Here is a 23,641-nt window from a genome sequence, read left to right on the forward strand (position 1 = left end):
TGGGCTAGTAATCCAGAGGCCCAGGGTAATCCTCTGGAGCTGGATTCAAATCATACCATGGCAGATGGCGAAATTTGAATTCAATGAAAACGTGGAATTAAAAGTCCAATGATGACCACAAAACCATTTATTGTCGTCAAAAACCCACCAGGTTCACAAATGGCCTTTTGAGAAGGAAAGTACCCATCCTCACCTGGACTGGCCTACATGTGACTGCAGATCTACAGTAATGTGGTTGACTCTTCCATGCCCTCTAAAATGGTCTCGCAAGCCACTCAGTTGTATTAAACCATTAAAAATTCAGCAAAAAATGAATGAAACTGGATAGATCACCCGGCATCAACCGAGGCAGCGGAAAAGATAACCGCAAACCCACAACGCTCCCCCTCCCCCATATCCCCCCTCCCCCATATCCCCCCTCCCCCATATCCCCCATATCCCCCCTCCCCCATATCCCCAAGTGAATCCAGCCCTAACCTTAACCTCTGCAATGCACGCGCAACCGATGGCGTGCATTCATATACCTGCCTAACACTGTTGCCTTTTACCCCTGCCACCACACCCCCCCCCCCCACAGGAGAAGCGCGCACACAACAATAGGGAGCATGTGAGGACTGGAGGAGGGCCTGCTGATGAGAGGCCACTGACCGTACACGAGGAAAGGGCCCTGGAATTGGCTGGCGGACCTGAGGACCGGGAGGTTGCTGATGCAGAGGTCGGGGGCCCACGAGCAAGTGAGCCACCAACAGCCCGTCCCCATATCCCCCCTCCCCTATATCCCCCTCCCCCGTATCACCTGATCACTGCCTGATGTCTAACCATGCATGCTTCATTGTGTATCGCAGGACCAAACATCCAGGCACCCATCCCCGCAGATGCACACCGCCCGCAGGATGCCCCTCGGAGACCACAGGAGATGGAGAGACCCGCACCCTCCAGCATGCGACGCCCGCAGGATGCCCCTCGGAGACCACGGGAGACGGAGAGACCCGGACCCTCCAGCATGCGACACCCGCAGGATGCCCCTCGGAGACCACGGGAGACGGAGAGACCCGGACCCTCCAGCATGCGACGCCCGCAGGATGCCCCTCGGAGACCACGGGAGACGGAGAGACCTGGAGCAACAGGGCGACGACACCCCCGTCACGTGCGGGAGCGACCACCCAGCGATGAGGGGGGCAACCACAGGCCCCCGTCACATCCGAGCCAGGACACCACTATCCAGGACACCCCTACCCGGGACACCACTACCCAGGACACCCCTACCCGGGACAGCACTACCCAGGACACCGCTACCCGGGACAGCACTACCCGGGACAGCACTACACAGGACACCCCTACCCGGGAAGACGAAATACCGGACAGTGACTCAGAGTGGATGGGTGGAGACGAACCCCCACCCCAAAGTGCCATGGAGTCAGAGTGGGACGAAGAGCACGACACAACGCCACTGCTGTCACCAACACCCTCCACCATCGCAGAAACACTCACCACGGTTGGGCACTTTAGTGATGAGGCGTCTGGTACACTCACTGGTGCGCACAACACAGCCGTCCCGGTACAGCAGGTGGAGGTAGGAGCAGCAGAGGGACCGGGCGGTCGGAGGGCAGCCCAGGCCAAGCGAACATCTGCCGCCCAGATGGATCCCGGGTTCCTGCAGTTACCATACCCACACATAGATCCGATGCAACCACCGACACGGAGACGAGCAAATAGGGTGACGGGTGGCTTGCGGCGGCTGCGGTCGCAGGTGGAGGAGTCCACCCGCGTCCAGGAGCTGGGAGTGGTCCCGGTCATGCGTGCCACCCAGGCTGACACCGCACGGGTGGCGTCTGCGGTGGAGGCAATGGGTGCGACGGTGTCAGACATGGGGAACGGTTTGCGAGGCCTGGGGCCTTCCGTGCAGGCGGCGTCTGTGGCCCAGGAAATGGCTGCCCTCTCACAGGAGGCCATGAGCCAGTGCCAGCGCCAGATGGCAGAGGCGCTCAACGCCATAGCCCAGTCTCAGCAGGCCATGGCCCAGTCTCAGCAGGCCATAGCCCAGTCTCTGCAGGCCATGGCCCAGTCTCTGCAGGCCATGGCCCAGTCTCAGCAGGCCATGGCCCAGTCTCAGCAGGCCATCGCTGAGGGCATCGGCGCCAGTGGCCATGTGCGAGCCGGCGTCGCACTGTCACAGACAGGGTTTGACAACCCCCTGGGCTCCATGGCTGCAAACCTGCAGACCCCTGTCGATACCAGCATGGGCCTCCAGGACTGGCAGCGCCAGATGTCGGGGGGGCGTCGGATGGCCAGTCCGTTCGCATCCCCCACCCATGTAGAGGCCTGGGGGCCATCGGGCACCCCGAGGGAGGAGGAGGTGGTGTGGTCCGTCCCGGCTCCCTCTGTAGGGGAGGTCCCGGTACACCGCGACACCTCGGACCCCCCCCCCCCCCCCCCCCCCCCCTTCCGTCCCAGGTGCATCGGGTGGGCAACGGGCAGGACAGGCTGGCAGCTCGCCATCCCAGTCGCCCGGGCCGCAGCCTGGCCCATCTAGGCCAGGACGCCCCAGGAAACGGCCGCCAAAGGGATCCAGTGTCAGAGGGCAGGAATCACAGGAGTCCACCTCCAGTTCTGCTGTACCGTCTGGGGAACCACGTAGACGTAGTCAAAGGGCCCATAAGGCCAAACAATTAGACACTGAGTAAGTTGGCACGGGTGCAGGGCACAGATGAGTTTTAGGGGCTAGGGCACGTGCATGAACTCCTTTGGTTAATAAAGTCAATGTTACACCTACCGAAGCTGCCTTTGTGCTCTGTCCAAAGTGTGCGGGCGTGTCATGTACGTTGAGCGCAAGTGTGTGTGTGAGGGGTGGTCTTACCTCAGCCCCAGGTGAGTCTGCCCCCTTCCCCCTGGGCCGCGATCAACATCCCCCGGGCAGAGGACGGGACCGTGCGCTGCAGTGTCACAGCCGCATGCAGGGATGGTCCGGGTGGTTGGTGGTACTGTGGCCATGGGTCAGACATAGTCCAATGATGTAGAGCCAGGAGCTCATCGCAGGGCGGGTTGTCATTATCCTCCATGGCCTGCGATAGACACGCGTCCACCTGCAACTGGGTGAGCCCGGCCCGTTGTGCCGCCGGTGGATCGGCAATTGGGGGGGGGGTGGTGTGCATGCGGGTGGGGTGTGTGGGGTTGGGGAGGGGGGTGAGGGTGCTGGGTGGGTGGATGGGTGAGGGGTGTGGGTGGTCGGCTGTTGCCATGGTGTGCGGTCTGTGGCCATACTACCCAATTCCCACGCCCATCTAGTCAGTGAAGCGGGCGGCTATCAGTCTGTCCCGTGCCCGCTGGGCCAGCCGGTAACGGTGGACAGCCACCCGCCTGTGTCTACCCCGTCTGCCCTGACCATTGCCCCCATTCCCCTCATCTGGGGAGGACTGGGCCTCTTCCTGCTGCTCCTCCACTCCGCCCTCCTCTGCCTGCGGCACATCGCCCCTCTGCTGGGCTATGTTGTGCAGGACGCAGCACACCACAATGATGCGGCCGACCCTATCTGACCGATACTGGAGGGCTTCCCCAGAGAGGTCCAGGCACCTGAAACGCATCTTCAGCACGCCAAAGCACCTCTCAATCACTCCCCTTGTCGCTACATGGGCATCATTGTAGCGGTTCTCCGCCTCATTGCGTGGCCTCCGTATAGGCGTCATCAGCCATGATCGCAATGGGTAGCCCCTGTCGCCCAGCAACCAGCCCCTCAGCCGGGGATGGCGTCCCTCGTTCCTGCCGGGGATGGATGACCGCGACAACACGAATGAGTCGTGTACACTGCCTGGGTGACGGGCGCAGACGTGCAGGATCATCATGCGGTGGTCGCAGACCACCTGTACGTTCATCGAATAGGTCCCCTTCCTATTAGTGAACACGGCCCTGTTATCTGCAGGTGGCTGCACGGCGACGTGCATCCCATCGATCGCGCCCTGGACCATGGGGAACCCGGCAACGGCAGAGAAGCCCACGGCCCGGGCATCTTGGCTGGCCCGGTCCACGGGGAAGCGGATGTAGCGGTGCGCCATGGCATAAAGGGCATCTGTCACTGCCCGGATACACCGGTGCACCGATGTCTGCGATATGCCGGACAGGTCCCCACTCGGTGCCTGGAATGACCCCGTTGCATAAAAGTTCAGGGCCACCATAACCTTGACGGACACGGGGAGAGGGTGTCCCCCGCCAGTGCCACGCGGTGACAGGTGTGCCAGCAGGTGGCAGATGTGTGCCACGGTTTCTCGGCTCATCCAGAGTCTCCTCCTGCATTCCCGGTCTGTGAGGTCCTGGTATGACTGCCGGGGCCGGTACACACGGGGCGCCCTCGGGTGCCTCCGTTGCCGTGGGGCCGCGACGTTCTCCTCCCCCTCCTCATCCTGTCGGTCAGGTGTCCCTCCAGCCTGGGCGGCTGCCGCCTGTCCCTCTGCGGCAGCCAGCGCCGCCTCTCTGGCACGCTCCTCCTCCTCCTCCTCATCCAGGGCAACATAGACATGAGCGGCTGCCACCACGGCGGCCAACATCGCTGGATGGTCTGAAAACATGACGGACTGGTGGGGGGGAGGGGAACGACGACATGTCATCATTGCCCATATCCCCTCCTCCCCCCAGCCAGGTGGCATGGACCGCATGGGTCCAACTGTTGGAGGCTGGCACCTGGCCAGGTGGACCAACTCATTTGCCCTCCCATCACCCTCCTCGGCACGGACCCCCTCCAACCCCCAACCTCCACCCCAGCACGGACCCCCTCCCCAACCTCCACCCCAGCACGGACGCCCCCCAGCCCCCAACCTCCACCCCAGCACGGACCCCCTCCCCAACCTCCACCCCAGCACGGACCCCCCCCCAACCTCCACCCCGGCACGGACCCCCTCCCCAACCTCCACCGCAGCACGGACCCCCCCCCAGCCCCCAACCTCCACCCCAGCACGGACCCCCTCCCCAACCTCCACCCCAGCACGGACCCCCCCCCCCCAACCTCCACCCCGGCACGGACCCCCTCCCCAACCTCCACCCCGGCACGGACCCCCTCCCCAACCTCCACCCCGGCACGGACCCCCTCCCCAACCTCCACCCCGGCACGGACCCCCTCCCCAACCTCCACCCCGGCACGGACCCCCTCCCCAACCTCCACGCCGGCACGGACCCCCTCCCCAACCTCCACCCCGGCACGGACCCAACCCCCAACCTCCACCCCGGCACGGACCCCCCCCAAACTCCAACCTCCACCCCGGCACGGACCCCCTCCCCAATCTCCACCCCAGCATGGACCCTCTCCCCAACCTCCACCCTGACACGGACCCCCTCCCCAACCTCCACCCCGGCACGGACCCCCCCCCCCAACCCTCCACCCCGGCACGGACCCCCTCCCCAACCTCCACCCCAGCACGGACCCTCCCCCAGCCCCCAACCTCCATCCCAGCACGGAACCCCCCCAGCCCCCAACCTCCACCCCAGCACGGACCCCCTTCCCAACCTCCACCCCAGCACGGACCCCCCCCCCAACCTCCGCCCCGGCACGGACCCCCTCCCCAACCTCCACCCCGGCACAGACCCCCCCCCCAACCTCCACCCCGGCACGGACCCCCTCCCCAACCTCCACCCCAGCACGGACCCCCTCCCCAACCTCCACCCCGGCACGGACCCCCTCCCCAACCTCCACCCCGGCACGGACCCCCCCCAACCCCCAACCTCCACCCCGGCACGGACCCCCTCCCCAACCTCCACCCCAGCACGGACCCCCCCCAGCCCCCAACCTCCACCCCAGCACGGACCCCCTCCCCAATCTCCACCCCAGCACGGACCCCCCCCCCAACCTCCACCCCGGCACGGACCCCCTCCCCAACCTCCACCCCGGCACGGACCACCCCCAACGCCCAACCTCCACCCCGGCACGGACCCCCTCCCCAACCTCCACCCCAGCACGGACCCCCCCCCAACCTCCACCCCAGCACGGACCCCCTCCCGGCACTCCCCCGGAGCCCAGCCTACTCTAACCCCCCCCCCCCCCCCCCGCCGCACACACACAAGCCGAGACACACCTCTCCTCACGCAATCAGTCTGCGGCCACGCCATTTCCTGCCCAGAGCCAACCCCCCAGGCCGTCACTCACCTCCTCGCTGGTCGGCGTGAGCCTGGAGCACCGGGTCACGCCGATGAAAAGGAGGTTTGATTCACGTCGACGTGAACGGTCATCACGTCGACGGGACTTCGGCCCATCCGGAAGGGAGAATATCGGCAGGCCGAAAATCGGCTGCCTTGCGCAGACCCGTGACATTCTCCGCGGCAGCGGCGCCATTAACGCCCCGCCGACTTTTCTCCCTTCGGAGACTTCGGCGGGGGCGGGATTCACGGCGGCCAACGGCCATTCTCCGACCCGGCAGGGGGTCGGAGAATGACGCCCCAGAAATCAGATCAAAAATATGGGTGGCACAGTGGTTTGCACTGCGCCTCACAATAGCAAGGACCTGGATTTGATTTAGGACTTGGGTGACTGTATGGAGGTTGCACGTTCTCCCCATGTCTGCGTGGGTTTCCTCTGGGTGCTCTGGTTTCCTCTCACAGTCCAAAGATGTGCAGGTTATGTGGATTGGCCATGCTAAATTGCCCTTAGTGTCCACGACCCAATTAGGTTTTGTGGCATCAAGTCAGACATGCGGAATTAAACCTGCTGATAACCATGTACTGCTCCCCTTCTCAGCTGGTGAATCAGTACTCCTCCATGTTGAACACCACTTGGAGGAAGCACTGAGGGTCACAAGGAAGCATAAGACCATAAGACATAGGAGCGGAAGTAAGGCCATTCGGCCCATCGAGTCCACTCCACCATTCAGTCATGACTGATTTCAACTCCATTTACCCGCTCTCTCTCCATAGCCCTTAATTCCTCGAGAAATCAAGAAATTATCAACTTCTGTCTTAAAGACACTCAACGTCCCGGCCTCCACCGCCCTCTGTGGCAATGAATTCCACAGACCCACCACTCTCTGGCTGAAGAAATTTCTCCCCATCTCTGTTCTAAAGTGACTCCCTTTTATTCTACGGCTGTGCCCCCGGGTCCTAGTCTCCTCTGCTAATGGAAACAACTTCCCTACGTCCACCCTATCTAAGCCATTCATTATCTTGTAAGTTTCTATTAGATCTCCCCTCAACCTCCTAAACTCCAATGAATATAATCCCAGGATCCTCAGACGTTCATCGTATGTTAGGCCTACCATTCCTAGGATCATCCATGTGAATCTCCGCTGGACCCGCTCCAGTGCCAGTATGTCCTTCCTGAGGTGTGGGGCCCAAAATTGCTCACAGTATTCTAAATGGGGCCTAACTAGTGCTTTATAAAGCTTCAGAAGTACATCCCTGCTTTTATATTCCAAGCCTCTTGAGATGAATGACAACATTGCATTTGCTTTCTTAATTACGGACTCAACCTGCAAGTTTACCTTTAGAGAATCCTGGACTAGGACTCCCAAGTCCCTTTGCACTTCAGCATTATGAATTTTGTCACAGTTTAGAAAATAGTCCATGCCTCTATTCTTTGTTCCAAAGTGCAAGACCTCGCACTTGCCCACGTTGAATTTCATCAGCCATTTCTTGGACCACTCTCCTAAACTGTCTAAATCTTTCTGCAGCCTCCCCACCTCCTCCATACTACCTGCCCCTCCACCTATCTTTGTATCATCGGCAAACTTAGCCAGAATGCCCCCAGTCCCGTCATCTAGATCGTTAATATTTAAAGAGAACAGCTGTGGCCCCAACAGTGAACCCTGCGGGACACCACTCGTCACCGGCACCGAACTCTCTGTCTTCTGCCTGACAGCCAATAGTCAATCTTAGAACCTTGCCTCGAATACCATACTATTTTACTCAGCAGTCTCCTGTGAGGCACCTTATCAAAGGCCTTTTGGAAGTCAGGATAAATAACATCCATTGGCTCTCCTTGGTCTAACCTATTTGTTATCTCTTCAAAGAACTCCCCTTACTAAATCCATGCTGACTTGTCCTAATCCGACCCTGCACTTCCAAGAATTTAGAAATCTCTTTGTTAACGATGGATTCTAGAATCTTGCCAACAACCGAGGTTAGGCTAATTGGCCTATAATTTTCCATCTTTTTTCTTGTTCCCTTCTTGAACAAGGGGGTTACAACAGCGATTTTCCAATCCTCTGGGACTTTCCCTGACTCCATTGACTTTTGAAAGATCATAACTAACGCCTCCACTATTTCTTCAGCTATCTCCTTTAGAATTCTAGGATGTAGCCCATCTGGGCGCAGAGATTTATCAATTTTTAGACCTCTTAGTTTCTCTAGAACTTTCTCCTTTGTGATGGCTACCATATTCAACTCTGCCCCCTGACTCTCCTGAATTGTTGGGATATTACTCATGTCTTTCACTGTGAAGACTGACGCAAAGTACTTATTTAGTTCCTCAGCTATTTCCTTGTCTCCCATCACTAGATTACCAGTGTCATTTTGGAGCGGCCCAATGTCTACTTTTGCCTCCCGTTTGTTTTTAATGTATTTAAAGAAACTTTTACTATCATTCCTAATGTTACTGGCTAGCCTACCTTCATATTTGATCCTCTCCTTCCTTATTTCTCTTTTTGTTATCTGTTTGTTTTTGTGGCCTTCCCAATCTTCTGACTTCCCACTACTCTTTGCCACATTATAGGCTTTCTCTTTTGCTTTGATGCATTCCTTGACTTCCTTTGTCAGCCATGGCTGCCTAATCCCCCCTCTGATAACCTTTCTTTTCTTTGGGATGAACCTCTGTACTGTGTCCTCAAATACTCCCAGAAACTCCTGCCATTGCTGTTCTACTGTCTTTCCCACTAGGCTCTGCTCCCAGTCGATTTTTGTCAGTTCCTCCTTCATGCCCCTGTAGTTACCTTTATTTAACTGTAACACCTTTACATCTGATTTTACAGATGATTACATCCGAAGCAGTGTGTACCCTGGGGGAAAATTCAATGTCTACTACCAAGTGTGGCTCGGTAGAGGGCAGCACGGTGGCGCAGTGGCTAGCACTGCTGCGGCACGGCGCCGAGGTCCCAGGTTCAATCCCGGCTCTGGATCGCTGTCCGTGTGGAGTTTGCACATTCTCCCTGTGTTTGCGTGGGTTTCGCCCCCACAACCCAAAGATGTGCACAGTAGGTGGATTGGCCACGCTAAATTGCCCCTTAATTGGAAAAAATGAATTGGGTACTCAAAATTTAAGAAAAAGAAAAAGAGTGTGAGTCGGTAGCACCACTACAGACCGAGCTGGCCAAGTCCTCAAGAACACAGCTGCTGGATTGGGTCCACGGTGGATCCTGAGGGAAGTAACAAGAGGGAAACACATTTTTTACCTCCTCTCACCAACAGTCTGCTTCAGGTCCATCTGTCCATGACAGTTTCATGGGAGTGACCACCGCGCAGTTTTGTGGAGTCAAGTCCTGTCTTCACATTGAGGATACTCTCCATCGTGTTGTGTGGCACGCTAAATGGGAGATTTCGAACAGATCTAGCGGTTCAAGACTAGGTATCCAGGAGGCGCTGTAGGACATCACTGCAGCAGAACTATACTCAATCACATTCTGTAACCTCAGGTCTGACACATATCCAACTGCCATTACCATCAAGTCACGAGATCAATTCTGGTTCAATGAAGAGTGCAGGAGTGCATGCCAGGAGCAGCACCAGGCATTCTAAAAAATTGATGTGTCAACCTGGTTATGTGACAACGCAGGACTACTTGCATGTCAAACAACATAAGCAGCACATGGTAGACAGAGCTAAATGGTTCCACAACCAATGGTTCAGACCTAAGTTCTGCAGTCCTGTCACATCCAGTCATGAATGGTGGTGGACCATTAAACAACTCACTGGAGGAGGATGTTGCACAAATATCCCCACCTTCAATGATGGGGAGCCCAGCACTTCAGTGCAAAAGATAAGGCTGAAACATTCGCAATTGGTGCTGAACATTGTGCAATCGTCAGCGAACATTCTGGGCGATGACTTCTGTTACAGAAAGATGGTGAACTCTGACAGTTTTTTCGATCATTACCACAATAGAATCTAGGCCAGCAGTAGGTTTTAAATGGAATATTTTAAAAGTCTATTTAGAAATCTTCATTTCAAGGGTGGATGGTGGCTCAGTGGTTAGCACTGCTGCCTACGGTGCTGAGGATCCGGGTTCGGTCTCGGCCCCGGGTCATTGTCCATGTGGAGTTTGCACATTCCCCCCGTGTCTGCGTGTGTTTACCCCCACAACCCAAGATGTGCAGGGTAGGTGGATTGGCCATGCTACATTGCCCCTTAATTGGAAAAGAAACATTGGGTACTCTAAATTGATATAGAAAAGAGACCTTCAGTTCAGAATACACTGCTAATTATTGTGTTCTAAATAAAATGATCTTTTTTCTCATTGCACATGCTGCTAAACTTTAAATTACAGGCTGAACCTGTGGAAAATATTCTGTCAATGCTAAATAGACCCATTCTTTGAATGAGTTTCTTGTATTGAGATACCCATGATTCCATGGTGATGAAGTATGCTTCATGAATGGTACAACATACTTTGAACTGGAAGTGTGGTTTGATCAAACGGGTTTTAGTAATTCTGCAACTTGTCAGTTTTTCATCCCATTCTTAAGCTTCCTTCCATTTATGATGTAATTGTACAATTCCAGAAAATTAAACTGGGCCAATCGCAATCCTTCTCTGCACTTCTAACATGAATCTTATCTGCTTATAACATACGTAATGTGAGGGCAGCATGGTGGCACAGTGGTTAGCATTGCTGCCTACGGCACTGAGGACCCGGGTTCGAATCCCGGCCCTGGGTCACCCCCACAACCCAAAGATGTGCAACGTAGGTGGATTGGCCATGCTAAATTGCCCCTTAATTGGAAAAAATAATTGGGTACTCTAAATTTATTTTAAAAAACATACTTAATGTGTAGTGAAGCAGATTCTATAGGATCAGAAAGTACTTCAAAAGAAGCCTGGCATAAGAAAGACTGGCTTGTTTAATTCAAACTTTGTGCACATTAGTTCCTGTGAAGCTATTATTTGTCAGATATTTAAATGATTTATTTTGGATTTAGAAATTGCTCATCTTATCACTTGCAGCTCCCTTCATGCCATGTTTTTGTTGCATTTGGTATGGCGTGGAAATCGAGATGTCCTTGCATTGTTGCACTGTGAAACTAGGTAGAATTACTCGTATTGCAGAGAAGGGGTGAGGTGGCAACATACTGCATATGCTCAGAAGCATGGAGTTGCAGTCTGCATATCTCACTCACATTTTGAGGGGCGGCTGTTCAGTGGAGCAGTTGCACTGCAGCACTTGGGTCTTGAGTGCTGTTTAACTAGCTCTCACTGTTATTCTTGTACTAGTCTATTGCCAACCTACGAATCCGTTTAAAGCAAACACTTAAAGCAGCTTCAGATCAAATCTACATAATGTCTCTTACTTGCCTTGTGGGCATTCAGGTTCTTTCAGCTGGCCAGTTCCAAGAATGTATGCATCATACGCTTGAGCTATTCACTTCAATTCCCCACTCATCCCGCCAATTACCAAGCTGAAACTTCAAGACTAGGAACAGAAATGAAGGTTGACATAAAGTGAATCTGACCACTGTGTTTAGGGGTCAGAAGAGATTACAGCATCTGAGGTTCAGAACGCTTACTGAGAATTATTCTATCCCAACGGAGTGACCAAAATCTCTGATAAGTCTTGTAAAGCTTTAGGAAATATATAATTCTGTATTTAATCCAGCTCTCGGTTGTAATTTAAGGATGAAGAAATTGAATAAGAAAACTACATAGATTGAGGATTAAAGTGCTATACTTCTGATTCTCAGGCTGTAATCGAAGGATATCGTTCTTATGGGCCAAATATAGAAAGTAATAGTGTTAATCGTGAGGATTTGCATCATTGTTGCTATGGCAGTGTGTGAATCATCACTGTGCACTGCAAGCTATCCAGAGCTGTTTCTAGGGAGATTATCTGCTGGCTGGCAGATGGTGTATTGTTTATGGAGCAAGCATTTGGGATGAAGCAGCAACTTTCACACCTACGCAGCAAATACATATTCATCAAATAGTATAGGTAACAATTTTAATTTGAGAAGTAATCAAATATGGTCTTCAGTGTCCACATATTTGTGATTTTGGGAAAGCAGTGCACTTAGTTTGAACCTTATAACCTTACTTATTCTAACTTCTGATAAAAATGCAATAAAAATTAATAATGGTGTAAAAAACTGCAAGATCTACTCTGCTTGTATAAAATTTATTGGATGTGTTTTTTAAATGGATTTATATTGTGATATATAATGCAATCCACTTTAATCAGTGTAGCCCTGGGAGGTTTAGGACTGCATTTTAATTGAGTGCATAATTTTTAGAAGAAATGATCAAGATTCAAAGCTCCCAGAGAGAATAAACGTTATAATTTAAGAGCCGCAGCTAATCTTTCGGTTTGCTGCAGAGGTGGGACCAGAGGTACCAGCAAAACAATCCGCTCCCCCCGGGTCATTTTCAAGGAGACCACGTCAGAGATGAGTGGCCAATTGAAGCCATTTTAAGGTCCTTCCCTTGCGCTGATTGGAAATTGCCAATTGGCAGGCGAGCCCCCTCAGCAGTGACTGAAAAATGGCCAGTGGAAGGAGCTGCTTCCTAGTGACAGGCCAGGTAAGCAGTAACGGAAACGTGCCGCCACATGCCCCCTTCCCCTCGCACCCCATGCTACCATTACAGAAAGATCATCATAGAATTTACAGTGCAGAAGGAGGCCATTCGGACCATCAAGTCTACACCGGCCCTTGGAAAGAGCACCCTACCCAAGCACATGTCTCCACCCTATCCCCGTAACCGAGTAACAGCACCTAACCTTTGGACACGAAGGGGCAATTTAACATGGCCAATCCACCTACCCTGCACTTCTTTGGACAATGGGAGGAAACCGGAGCACCCGGAGGAAACCCACACAGACACAGGGAGAATGTACAAACACCACACATACAGTCACCTGAGGCCGGAATTGAACCTGGGACCCTGGAGCTGTGAGGCATCAGTGCTTACCACTGTGCCACCGTGCTGCCATAGTTATATCCACAGTCTGTCCTGTGGAGGGCTTCCACCGCCACAATGGTGATTGGGCAGCAGCTGTGGTCATTTCAATTAAAAAGAAAATGCTGCAGGGGGCACCTCCATTTTGATATGCTTTCGCTTTCCCTTCCCTCGATCAGTAAGCTGCAACTGTCTCGGTGCTGAAGGACCTCCTGCAGGAACCCCTCGCTGCCCTTAATTCAACAGTGAGCATGCCCTCTCGCCACCAATTGACCAATGCTTCAGAAATCCTCTCCGGTCACTATTTCCAACATGGCACGGGGTTGGGTCCTGCATTTGATCCATATCATGGTTCCAATCCCAAATCAAGAAACCCGTCCCGTCCCTTCCATGGGACCCCACACCTACCTGATCTTGAGGGCTCTGGCACTGAGAATGGAGGGATTGCTTGTAGATTACAGAGCTGTTAGCCAATCAGATTGGCTGGTTAGCTCTCTGAGGCAGGACTTCCTCCCAAGTGAGGGGTGGAAGGCCCATCTTCTGCCAATGAGCTCTCCTCTGAGTTAAACGGTCGGGGGGTGGGGGTGGCTGATGCCGTGATTGGTGAATTTTCAGGTGGCAAGGTGAGAAATCATGTATTCTTTACAAACAAAATCAGTCTCTGCTCTTAGTTGGCTTTGCCTCTCTTAACAGTCTGGCTTTAGAAGAGAGATGAAATGCGTACAGTGGCACATCTGACATTATACTTGTCATAATGCGGGATTTCATTGTTGCAGTTCACATCATGATATTGTAAAACAAGATAACCTGTACTGAGTAATATTCCCTGATGTGGAATTAATTTACGTAAGAGACTGATGTTGCTGAACCCAAGGGAATAACTAGCGTTCACCTTACACTGTAACAGAAGCATTTATGTATATGACTTACATGTTTTCATTTTAAAAAATAAAATCCAGATTATTCCATGATAAGTGATTTGATCAAATTAGACATTAATGACTAAGTTTGCAAAAAGTACATTTACTTGTTTAGATTGTGACAGTCTTGAATTTAAGCTATTTGAATGAGTTGGCAAAATTATCTTTGATTATAAATGTAAAAATGTACTTCATAGAAACCTAGTTTTGATTTGGGAAAGGAATGACATTTTGTGAGTCTTGGAATAAATGTTTTAGGTGATTTTTTTTTCAAAACAAATTACGTTTGTGAAAGTTGTGAATAGAAAGTTTGGTGTCTGAAATTTGAATAATTTGATTCCTATAATTTTTTAACCCTCAGATCTGTGCAATCATTGGAGGAACATTTACAGTTGCTGGAATCATAGACTCCTGCATTTTTACAGCGTCTGAAGCCTGGAAGAAGATTCAGCTGGGCAAAATGCACTAGCACTAATGTATGCAATTACTGAGCCAGTTCAGTTTATGAACAACTGGCTTCAAATAAGTTAAAATGATTTTTATTTATGCGGAACTACCAGCCAACATCATTCAAAGTTACAACTAGAGTTTGAACAATTCTGTTTCATTCTGTGGTCATTATGAAGTGAAATGTATTGTGTAGAAGGTTTGAATATCGAAATTGCAAATATTTTTCAATGGTAAAAATAACATCTGTCTTTACTAACATTACATTATATTCTGACATAAATTGGTAACATTTGCCTTTACTGGTCTTCTAAGCCAAATAGAAACACTGAACAATGAAGAAACTCCTTGGGTGGGGGTGGGGCTGGAAATGCAGCAAGCCGTTGAAAAGCTGATTGATTTCGGCGGACTGGAAGATTCCGCCGGCGGGAGAGGTCGTAAAATTCTCCACGTATTTTTACAATGTTATGTTACTTTGTGTTTCTTTAAAGGTTCAAATCCAACGTGTTGTGTTATTCAAAAACAGCATCGGTTGTCTATGTGTTTAGCTTTCTGATTTTACCCCAAGCAAACAGAAAGTAATAAAGCACCTAAATGATTTCTTAATCCATTTTTACAACCAATGGTTCAGGGATGAACAATTTGGTTTGGAATAAAATATTAGCCAAGAAGAGTGTGCAAGCAACATTTGTGTAATGCAAAAGTCTTAACGATAAGGGACAGAGGTTTCATTTGAATTCTTGTCTCTTTCCCTATGCATCTATAAAACACACGCGTATACATTAAATGGCATAGTGATAGATTTTTAAAGAAAAATACTGTGGCACATACATTATGTGACTGCTTTTGAGGGCTCAAAATTGAAAATGTTGATCTATATTTATATTAGTATGCCATTTGTCCATAATTACTAGTAATACTTCAATGCATTTGAAGTTCCTTGGATGCAAACAATCTCCATTAGGTAGAACTAAGCAATTACTTGAAAAAGAGAGATAAAAACGGTTGCCTTATTTCTAAAGGCCGAAGTGAATCATTAAACAGGAATAAAAGCTGATTTCCGTCTATGGTTGGTGAAAATGCAGTGGCACTCAAAATTCTAGGATGCAGCCAACAGTGATTATGATATGGAAACATTCTGTTTCAGTTGCTGTCAGTTTGGAGGATGCTTAGATTATAGTGTGGCAAACCTGAAAACAATAGTCTGGGAGATATTTTTTAAAATGGTATATTGTAGTGAAAATGAATGAGCAGTAATACTTAAATGTTTTTCTCCAATGCACACATGCCAAATATCGGTATGGTTCATATCTCGAAATCTATCTTTAAAGAATATTATGAAGTCACCGCTTTAAAAAGTATTTAGTCCTCCAGAAATATAAAGAAGCCAATATGATTGAAAAAATCTTTTCAGATGAAATTTTAAACTAGGTTCATGTAGAGGAAATCATTGACCAGCATTTTTCAGGCTGCAGTTTGTCTACTGGAATCCGTGCAGAGAAGGCGTGATATTCTTTTATCCATGTTTTCCCCCTAGGCTGTATGACTTGTAGTCCTTTACAAAATGGGATGGCCATCATTTTTATTGGCCAAATTAGGTCCATCGGAAAATTCAGAAATTTGCACTCCGAATAAAACTGATGGAGTTTACAAGGTTAAAAGAACAACTTTACTTTCTAAAATGTTCCCTGTCATTCCTTACTTCAGGAAGATTCATTTGCTGAAACTGTACAATGACAGACAGTTGGTAAGGGGCAGCATGGTGGTGCAGTGGTTAGCACTGGAACTACGTCGCTGAGGACCCGGGTTCAAATCCCAGCCCTGGGTCACTGTCCGTGTGGCGTTTGCACATTCTCCCTGTGTCTGCATGAGTTTCACACCCACAACCCAAAGATGTGCTGGTTAGGTGGATTGGCCAAGCTAAATTGCCCCTTAATTGGGGAAAAAATAATTGGGTACTCTAAATGTTTTTTAAAAATGAAAGTTAGTGCATGTCTGGTTACATTTTGGAACTTTATGTCATTCCACTTTTAAAAATGACTTTGCTGCAGTGATGTAAGTTGCTACAGCCCCTATCTATGCTGCACTGCAGCAATAACTATACCATCTGGCAGCTTAAGTAAAACCATCGAACAATGCCAAATATTTTAATAATGACTACACTTAAAACAAGTATTGTACCATTTACGAAGTGCCGTTTTAAAAAATGTCTGTAACATTGCCGTAAAACTTTCCATCCATTTGGATTGAAAGGTGTAATTGTTAACTGTGATGAATGCATATTTGTTTTCTTTTCAGTTGACACAGATGCAATGCTTGCAACACGGAAGGAGACTGAATTTTTTTTTAAAAAAGCACCATCGTAATGATGCCTGGAATCTGCAGAAATTCCAGTTTGAACTGATGATGCAGCAAAACCGTATATCCAATTTTTAGCTGAAAAATATTTTAACCATGGCATTTTTCTTTATGGTTGATGGTTAAATTGGAGGAGGAGCAATGCAAATAGAATAAGGCACAAATATTAGGGAAATTCACAGTCTTCCCAAATGTATCCAGACATTTCTTTACATCATGAAGTTCATTTGTTCAAGTCCTGCAATGTTTGAATACTGTTTATGCAAATATTTTAGAAGGTGATGTAGTTCTATTTTTAAATCTTGAATATTGCCCGAAAGGGAAACTTTTCTTGTTTTACACATTAGGACAAAAGCAAGAATGCTAAACTTCAAACTATCACATCAATTCATATTGCAGGGTAGAAGAATGCTGGTTGGTTGACAATTCAATTCTGATTTGCCGAAGCGTTGCCTTGGGGACAATTTTTTAATATGTGATCCTCCCAAATGTGTTAACATATGGAAATATATCATAGTTCATAAACCTTTACAGACAAATGAGGTTGGGATGTCCATTGCCTGAGTCCAGGGCTAAATCTTTTGTTTGCTGGTTACGATGTCAACGAGCAGAAAAAAAAGTCAGTGTTGAAATATGACTCAAATTGATGTGGTAACCTTGGAAATTGGCGTTGAGGTTCTTGTGCAAATATTGGCAGTAGATTCTGCCTGCAGCGTTATTGTATATGATTCCAATCAATTGTGTGGAACTAGCTGTATTTTTTGACTGCTGAGTAAATTGCAAGCGAAATGTAAATATATTTAGTTCATTACAAAAAGGGGGATCTGTGGCTTCTTTCTAATAAGCAGTGAATAGATACTCTCTGGAAGATGTAGAGAATATACTGGCACAGGTTTATAGTATTGACAATCAAAGCTGTTAATTTGATCTAATTTGACAACCACTGATCCGGTCGGATGCAACTTTGAAATAATTAGTTTTTTGGGTGGAACTTGAGGGACAATACACAAAAGTCCAACTATTTTTAACTAGCCTATTATTTTTGATTCTGCTAAATATCTGCAGTGTAGTTTGTTGACCATTTAAGTGAGGGGTTTCGGAATGTAGTAGGTGATTACAGAAATTGGTGATTCGAGGTTTTAGGCATCAAATTAAAGGCTTTGTTGGGCAAGGGTATTTGAAAATATCTCTGCATGGCTGGTCACTTTTGTTTTGCTTCCAGTATGCAAAATTTATTGTGTTAATGAAAGGGTGCACAAGGAGAATTGAATCTGGTCCCTTTTTATGTATAACTGAATTCAAGTGCTGAAATCGCTTATACCGCAAGCAGTATACCTGTCTCAGACCTGTTTCAGACTATTATCTTTCTGCAGTAAACTAGGGATTAGGGAGACTTTCTTTGCATTGCATCCAACCTGAGGAAATGATTTGTCTTGTGCGTGATTCATTTTCTTTAGTATTTTAGAGTTTAGCCGTACTATTTGGAGGATGATACTCGGCATAATGGTTTAATGATATGTGCCAAACAGAATGTTTAAAGCCCTTTATACATTGTCGATCTGCCCAATAATCTCTTGAGCAGGAACTAAGAAAGAACTTGTTCTTTTGAAAATACATTTGTCCATGCACCACATGATTTTGGTTCCCATTATGCAGTCTTATCTTTTATTTTTTTTAAATATTTCTATAAGTAAAAAATATTTTCTTTTGTGATGGTACTTTACTTTTTTAGTCTTTGAACTTGAATTATATTTGATATATTTAACTTTGCATTTTCATGCATTTTGATTTCTCTCATCCTTCGACATATACATCAGCCAGAAGGAGACCCTTCCTTTCCCAGATCAGTGTGAATTAGTGATGTCCTGTGGAGCAGTTTATAAATTCACACTCCCCAGATAACAATATCTGAATTATTTTCAAGAAGGCATTAGTTGTGCAAATCCTCCTTTTTTTTTCTCTGATGCAGCCCAGGGAGTCAGGCTTGCTGTCATCCCAATCATTGTCTAGCAACTAAGAAATGATTGTTGTGAATTTCTCCTTCCTGGTTGATTCCTTTTATCAGAGATCTTAACCTTCCAGTTAAGCTGCATCTTTGAATTTCCATTTGTAATTTTCCTGAACCCAGTGAAGTAAAACCCACTTCCATCTGGGGAGTTGGTGTGTTGCAAGGACAAGTCCTTTATGAAGAATTAGGCTCTCTCCTGTGCTATTCCTATGTGATTTTCCTATGGTAAGAATGAGGAATATTATACATAACGGTTGCAATATTCAATTTTATAACTGTACAAGTAATTCAGTATGTAAATGAAATGCAGTAAATAAAACTTGAACAATTCAACTATGTTGGAAGTCTTTCCTATTGCTTGGTTATTGTAACATATTGTAACTTTTTTAGCTAAGGAATGTTAAAACATAGAAACATAGAAAATAGGAGCAGATGGAGGCCATTCGGCCCTTCTAGCCTGCTCTGCCATTCATTATGATCATGGCTGATCATTCAATTCAACAGCCTGCCCCCCCCCCCCCATATTCTTTGATCCGCTTCACCCCAAGTGCCATATCTAATTGCTTCTTGTGTTTTGGCCTCCACTATATTCACACACACGCCTCTCTGTCTCTCACGCTCACACACACACACCTGTCTCTCTCGCATTCACACACACACACACACACGTTTTGAATGTTTTCAAGTCTTTCCATGCCTTCCATTTTCAGAATCTCCCTGTGCTTTTTGTTTTCTGGCTCCAAGTCCTTTGCTAACTGCAATCAAGCAGAACACTAAGCACAATTAGGAATTTGATTCATTTGACTTTCTCTCCATCTTTGGCAATGGGGGATGGGTGAAAGTGACATACTACATTTAGTGCTTTCCTCTTAGTAAAGCCCCCCAAAAAAGACAGATCATTAAATTAGCAGTAAAGAGTTTTAAAGAGATTTTAATGAGCCTTAGCGGTGTCTCACAACCACATTAGATAATGGGGCGATTTTCGAGCCGCATTACACCTCGTGCAAATCCTGCAATGCTGGCAGCACGATAGCACAGTGGGTAGCACTACTGCTTCACAACTTCAGGGTCCCAGGTTCGATTCCCAGCTTGGGTCACTGTCTGTGCGGAGTCTGCACGTTCTCCCCATGTCTGCGTGGGCTTCCTCCGGGTGCTCCAGTTTCCTCCCACAAGTCACGAAAGACGTGCTGTTAGGTAATTTGGGCATTCTGAATTCTCGCTGTGTACCCGAACAGGTGCCGGAATGTGGCGACTAGGGGCTTTTTACAGTAACTTCATTTCAGTGTAAATGTCAGCCTACTTGTGACAATAAAGATTATTATTATTAAAATTGCAGGAGAGGCCAAGAACGGGAGTTGCGCTGGGTGCAAAATGGTTGCAATCTTCCCACTGACGCAAAGTGAATCTCAGCCAGAAAGGACAAGAAGCTGATTAGCATGTACCGGCATGCATTTTAATATGATTAGTGAGTTTTATGCCAGATCCTCCAGCCTGCTGGAATAATCCCGCCCCCCTTACGGGAGGTAACCTGGTCACGAATCAGTACTGGTCCTTAAAAACAGGACCAGGAGCCATCGACTCTGAAGGGAGCAAGGAGGTGTGTACCACTCAGAATTTACCTCCAGGGTGCACAAGGGCAAGTCAGCCTCTGCCATGGTGAAGTGGGGGAGGGGGGGGGGGGGGGGGAGTCCTTCAAGGGCCTGTGGCTTGGCTAGATTCAGGAGGGGGGACCTTCAAGGGAGGGGTGGCCTGGGGGGGTGGTTTGCGGTGGGCTTGAGAGCCTCATGTTGGAGGTCTCTGCTAGGATGGAGGTCATGTAACTAGTATTCTCTCTGCTTGCTGAGAAACCTTTGAAGTATTTCATTTGTGTCAGTTTCAAAGCCCAGTCAGGTTGCAATGGCGACTCTGCTCTCTGCTTTAAAGGTTCTGTGTTTTTTGTTGACGTTCCATTTTACTCCCCGTTAACTATTACAACCACCAGGTCTTGCAGCTGTTGTTTCAATCGAAGGAGCTTTTCAGATATTTACGTAGCACCTTACGTTCCATAAACTCTGAGGTGCTTCCTAGAATGTGCAGCTGTTATGTCTAAGCTCCTAATTTTTGGAAGGGAATTTTTTCCATCTCGTCTGAACTGCACTCCTTTCCTGGAAGTTAATTTCCTCCATACAAGCAGGGGGTGAGCAGCCTTTTAATTCAGATGTGTATTGTTTCCTATCTCATATGTGTGAGCTACATGTCTTTCCTGGAAGCTAGTTTTCACAATTCAAGCAGTTACGTCCAGTCAGAAATTATAGTGGCAGCATTCCTCTAGGAGGACCTTCTCACAGCCGCTGTTATTCTCTACATGAGAGCTGAGCACAATCTCCCCATGTTGCTGCCAATGGCCTGGCGGATCAGGGCTCCTGATCTGGTAGGAGGGAGTCTAAAGACTGAGAGTTGTCAGCCCAAGGGGCTGGCTGCATTTCACGAGAGAGAGAAGACCGGACAGTCATGGTGACACAGTGATTAGCATTGCTGCCTCACAGCGCCAGGGATCCAGGCTCAATTCCAGCCTTGGGTCACTGGAGTTTTGCACATTCTCCCCATATCTGCGTGGGTTTCCTCCGGATGCTTCAGTTTCCTCCCACAGTCCAAAAATGTGCAGGTTAGGTAGATTGGCCATGATAAAATTGCCCTTCTCAGTCCAGGAGTGTACAAGTTAAGTGGGGTTATGGGGATAGGGCAGGGGAATGGGCCTAGGTAGGGTACTCTTTTAAAGGGTTGGTGCAGTTGCGATGGGCCACATGGCCTCCTTCTGCACTGTAGGGATTCTCTGATTTCCGAGAACAATTTTCTCAAATCTATCTGCAAATTATTTTTCTACATAATGAATAGACTTGGTTTAATTGGTCCTGTAATTTCTTTTTGAAGGAAGGCTGTATGCAAATAAAACTTCTGTAATGTGAAAGATAATATCACTTTCCGTCCTGTAATTTTTTTTCTTAATTAAAAGAAATTTTAAAATCGCATCCCTCCTTGAGAGGTTATACAAATACAATTATAATGCAATGCTAGAATTTCTGTGATTCTTTATAATGAAACTCCATTCATTGAGGGGAAGATCATCTTTGTTGAGCAATTCCTTTGGTTTATCAGAAAGCTGATTAGGAACAATAATTTTGCAGAAAATAATGTTATTTCCATTTGATGAATTCAGAATGAATGCATGTGCCTTTATTTGGTCTTGCTGTATGCTTTACATACATTTACAATGCCATTTAAACACTTCCAGTGTTTGAATTCACCAGAATCTATGCCGAAAAATTAGATATGATGTATATTTTGCCAATTCCTTGTGAACACTTAATTTATCTGGAACAACATGGCCTAGCCTTTGAGCAATAATGGATTTCTTAGTTTGCCTTGGAAAATAGCTGCGACTGTACAATCTTAGATATGGATATCTCTCCTTTCCACTCTCGTTTCTTCCCTCCACACCCCCATCCGCGCGCACACACACACACCTTTAGTTTTGTTATTCTACATTGTTACCTTGTTTCACTGAGATTGAACCGTGTAGCATTTCATGAAATGAAATAAAAATCGCTTATTGTCCCAAGTAGGCTTCAAATGAAGTTACTGTGAAAAGCTCCTCGTCTCCACATTCCGGCGCCTGTTCGGGGAGACTGGTATGGGATTTGAACTTGCGCTGCTGGCCTGCCTTGGTCTGCTTTAAAAGCCAGCTATTTAACCCTGTGCTTCATACATTTGGATCTGTATCTTTGTAACTATAGACCACATTAGTGGTAAAATGGTTAATTGTAAGCAACGTGTTAAATAAAGAAGTGTTCAGTTCAGCTCTCGTTAATAATAAAAAAATGATTGGAATAATCAGTGAATTGTTCAAATGCATTTAAACTTCAAATTCATCTCTGTTTCCAAATCATTTTGCCATCTTCAGTCTGTCCCACTGAGAGGTTGATTCATCATGGCTGCTTCTCAGCTGCATTCTCCTGATTACCGTGCTGAGTGTGCTTAAGGTAACAAGAGTGCTACATAATTATGAGGAGGAAATGGCTTTACTGCCTAAACCAGTCTTCTGCCTCCGATCACAATCACCAAAGGTCAGATCCTTTGACAGATTATTATGTTCTATTATCGTTTTTGGCTGAAATGCTAGGAAACATTTCCATGTAATGTACTTGATGAAACAACTATCCGTCCATAAAAAAGAGCAGCAACCGTGTTCTTTGGAGGAACTTTGTAAAGATTTTATCCTGCTGTTAAATACAGTTACAATTATAGTTGAATATATAACCAAAAGAGAAAATGCTGGAAAATCTCAGCAGGTCTGGCAGCAACTGTAAGGAGGGAAAAGAGCTAACGTTTCGAGTCTTAATGACCCTTTGTCAAAGCCTTTGTAAAAAAATAGTTAAATAATATATATGTATTTGTCGGAATGCGTTGATTGTATATGATTTGTCATAGTATTGATTTTAAAGCAAATGATGTGAACTATGGGCTGGATTTTCATTACCTGATGTCGGTAGTGCGTTTCCCAATCTGGCAGAGAATGGAGGGTCGGCCAAAAAGTAAACTACACCCCCCCCCCACCCCCCACCCCCCCCCCGCTTTGGTGGGAGGATGCAAATTGGTGATTTACACCCTTTTGCATCTGATTAATGGGCTGCAAGCCCGAGTCCCTCACTCCCTTCCCCCCCTTCCCTGTCAGCCAGAAGTCACAGTCTCGTGGGTGCGATTTGGTGCAAGCATTTATAAGCGGGGCCCAGGTGGCATGGCCATTGAGGGGGAGCAAGGAGGTAAGCAAACTTTTCAAACTTCTCTGGTTTGCTGGGCT

At 48.0% G+C, this 23,641-nt stretch overlaps 1 protein-coding gene across 2 annotated transcripts in view; it reads left to right on the plus strand.

Annotated features, from left to right (window-relative positions):
• The window catches only part of ergic1 (endoplasmic reticulum-golgi intermediate compartment 1), a 167,483-nt gene extending 148,346 nt beyond the window's left edge, over positions 1-19,137 (plus strand). For both annotated transcript variants that reach the window (XM_072512136.1, XM_072512137.1), the window contains one exon: positions 14,353-19,137. In XM_072512136.1, the coding sequence (XP_072368237.1) occupies positions 14,353-14,460 (108 nt within the window). In that variant the 3' untranslated portion in view covers positions 14,461-19,137. The remainder of the gene's footprint in view (positions 1-14,352) is intronic.
• Positions 19,138-23,641: the final 4,504 nt, after the last annotated feature.

Source organism: Scyliorhinus torazame, chromosome 7 (assembly GCF_047496885.1).
Source record: "Scyliorhinus torazame isolate Kashiwa2021f chromosome 7, sScyTor2.1, whole genome shotgun sequence".
Taxonomy (NCBI): Eukaryota; Metazoa; Chordata; class Chondrichthyes; order Carcharhiniformes; family Scyliorhinidae; genus Scyliorhinus; species Scyliorhinus torazame.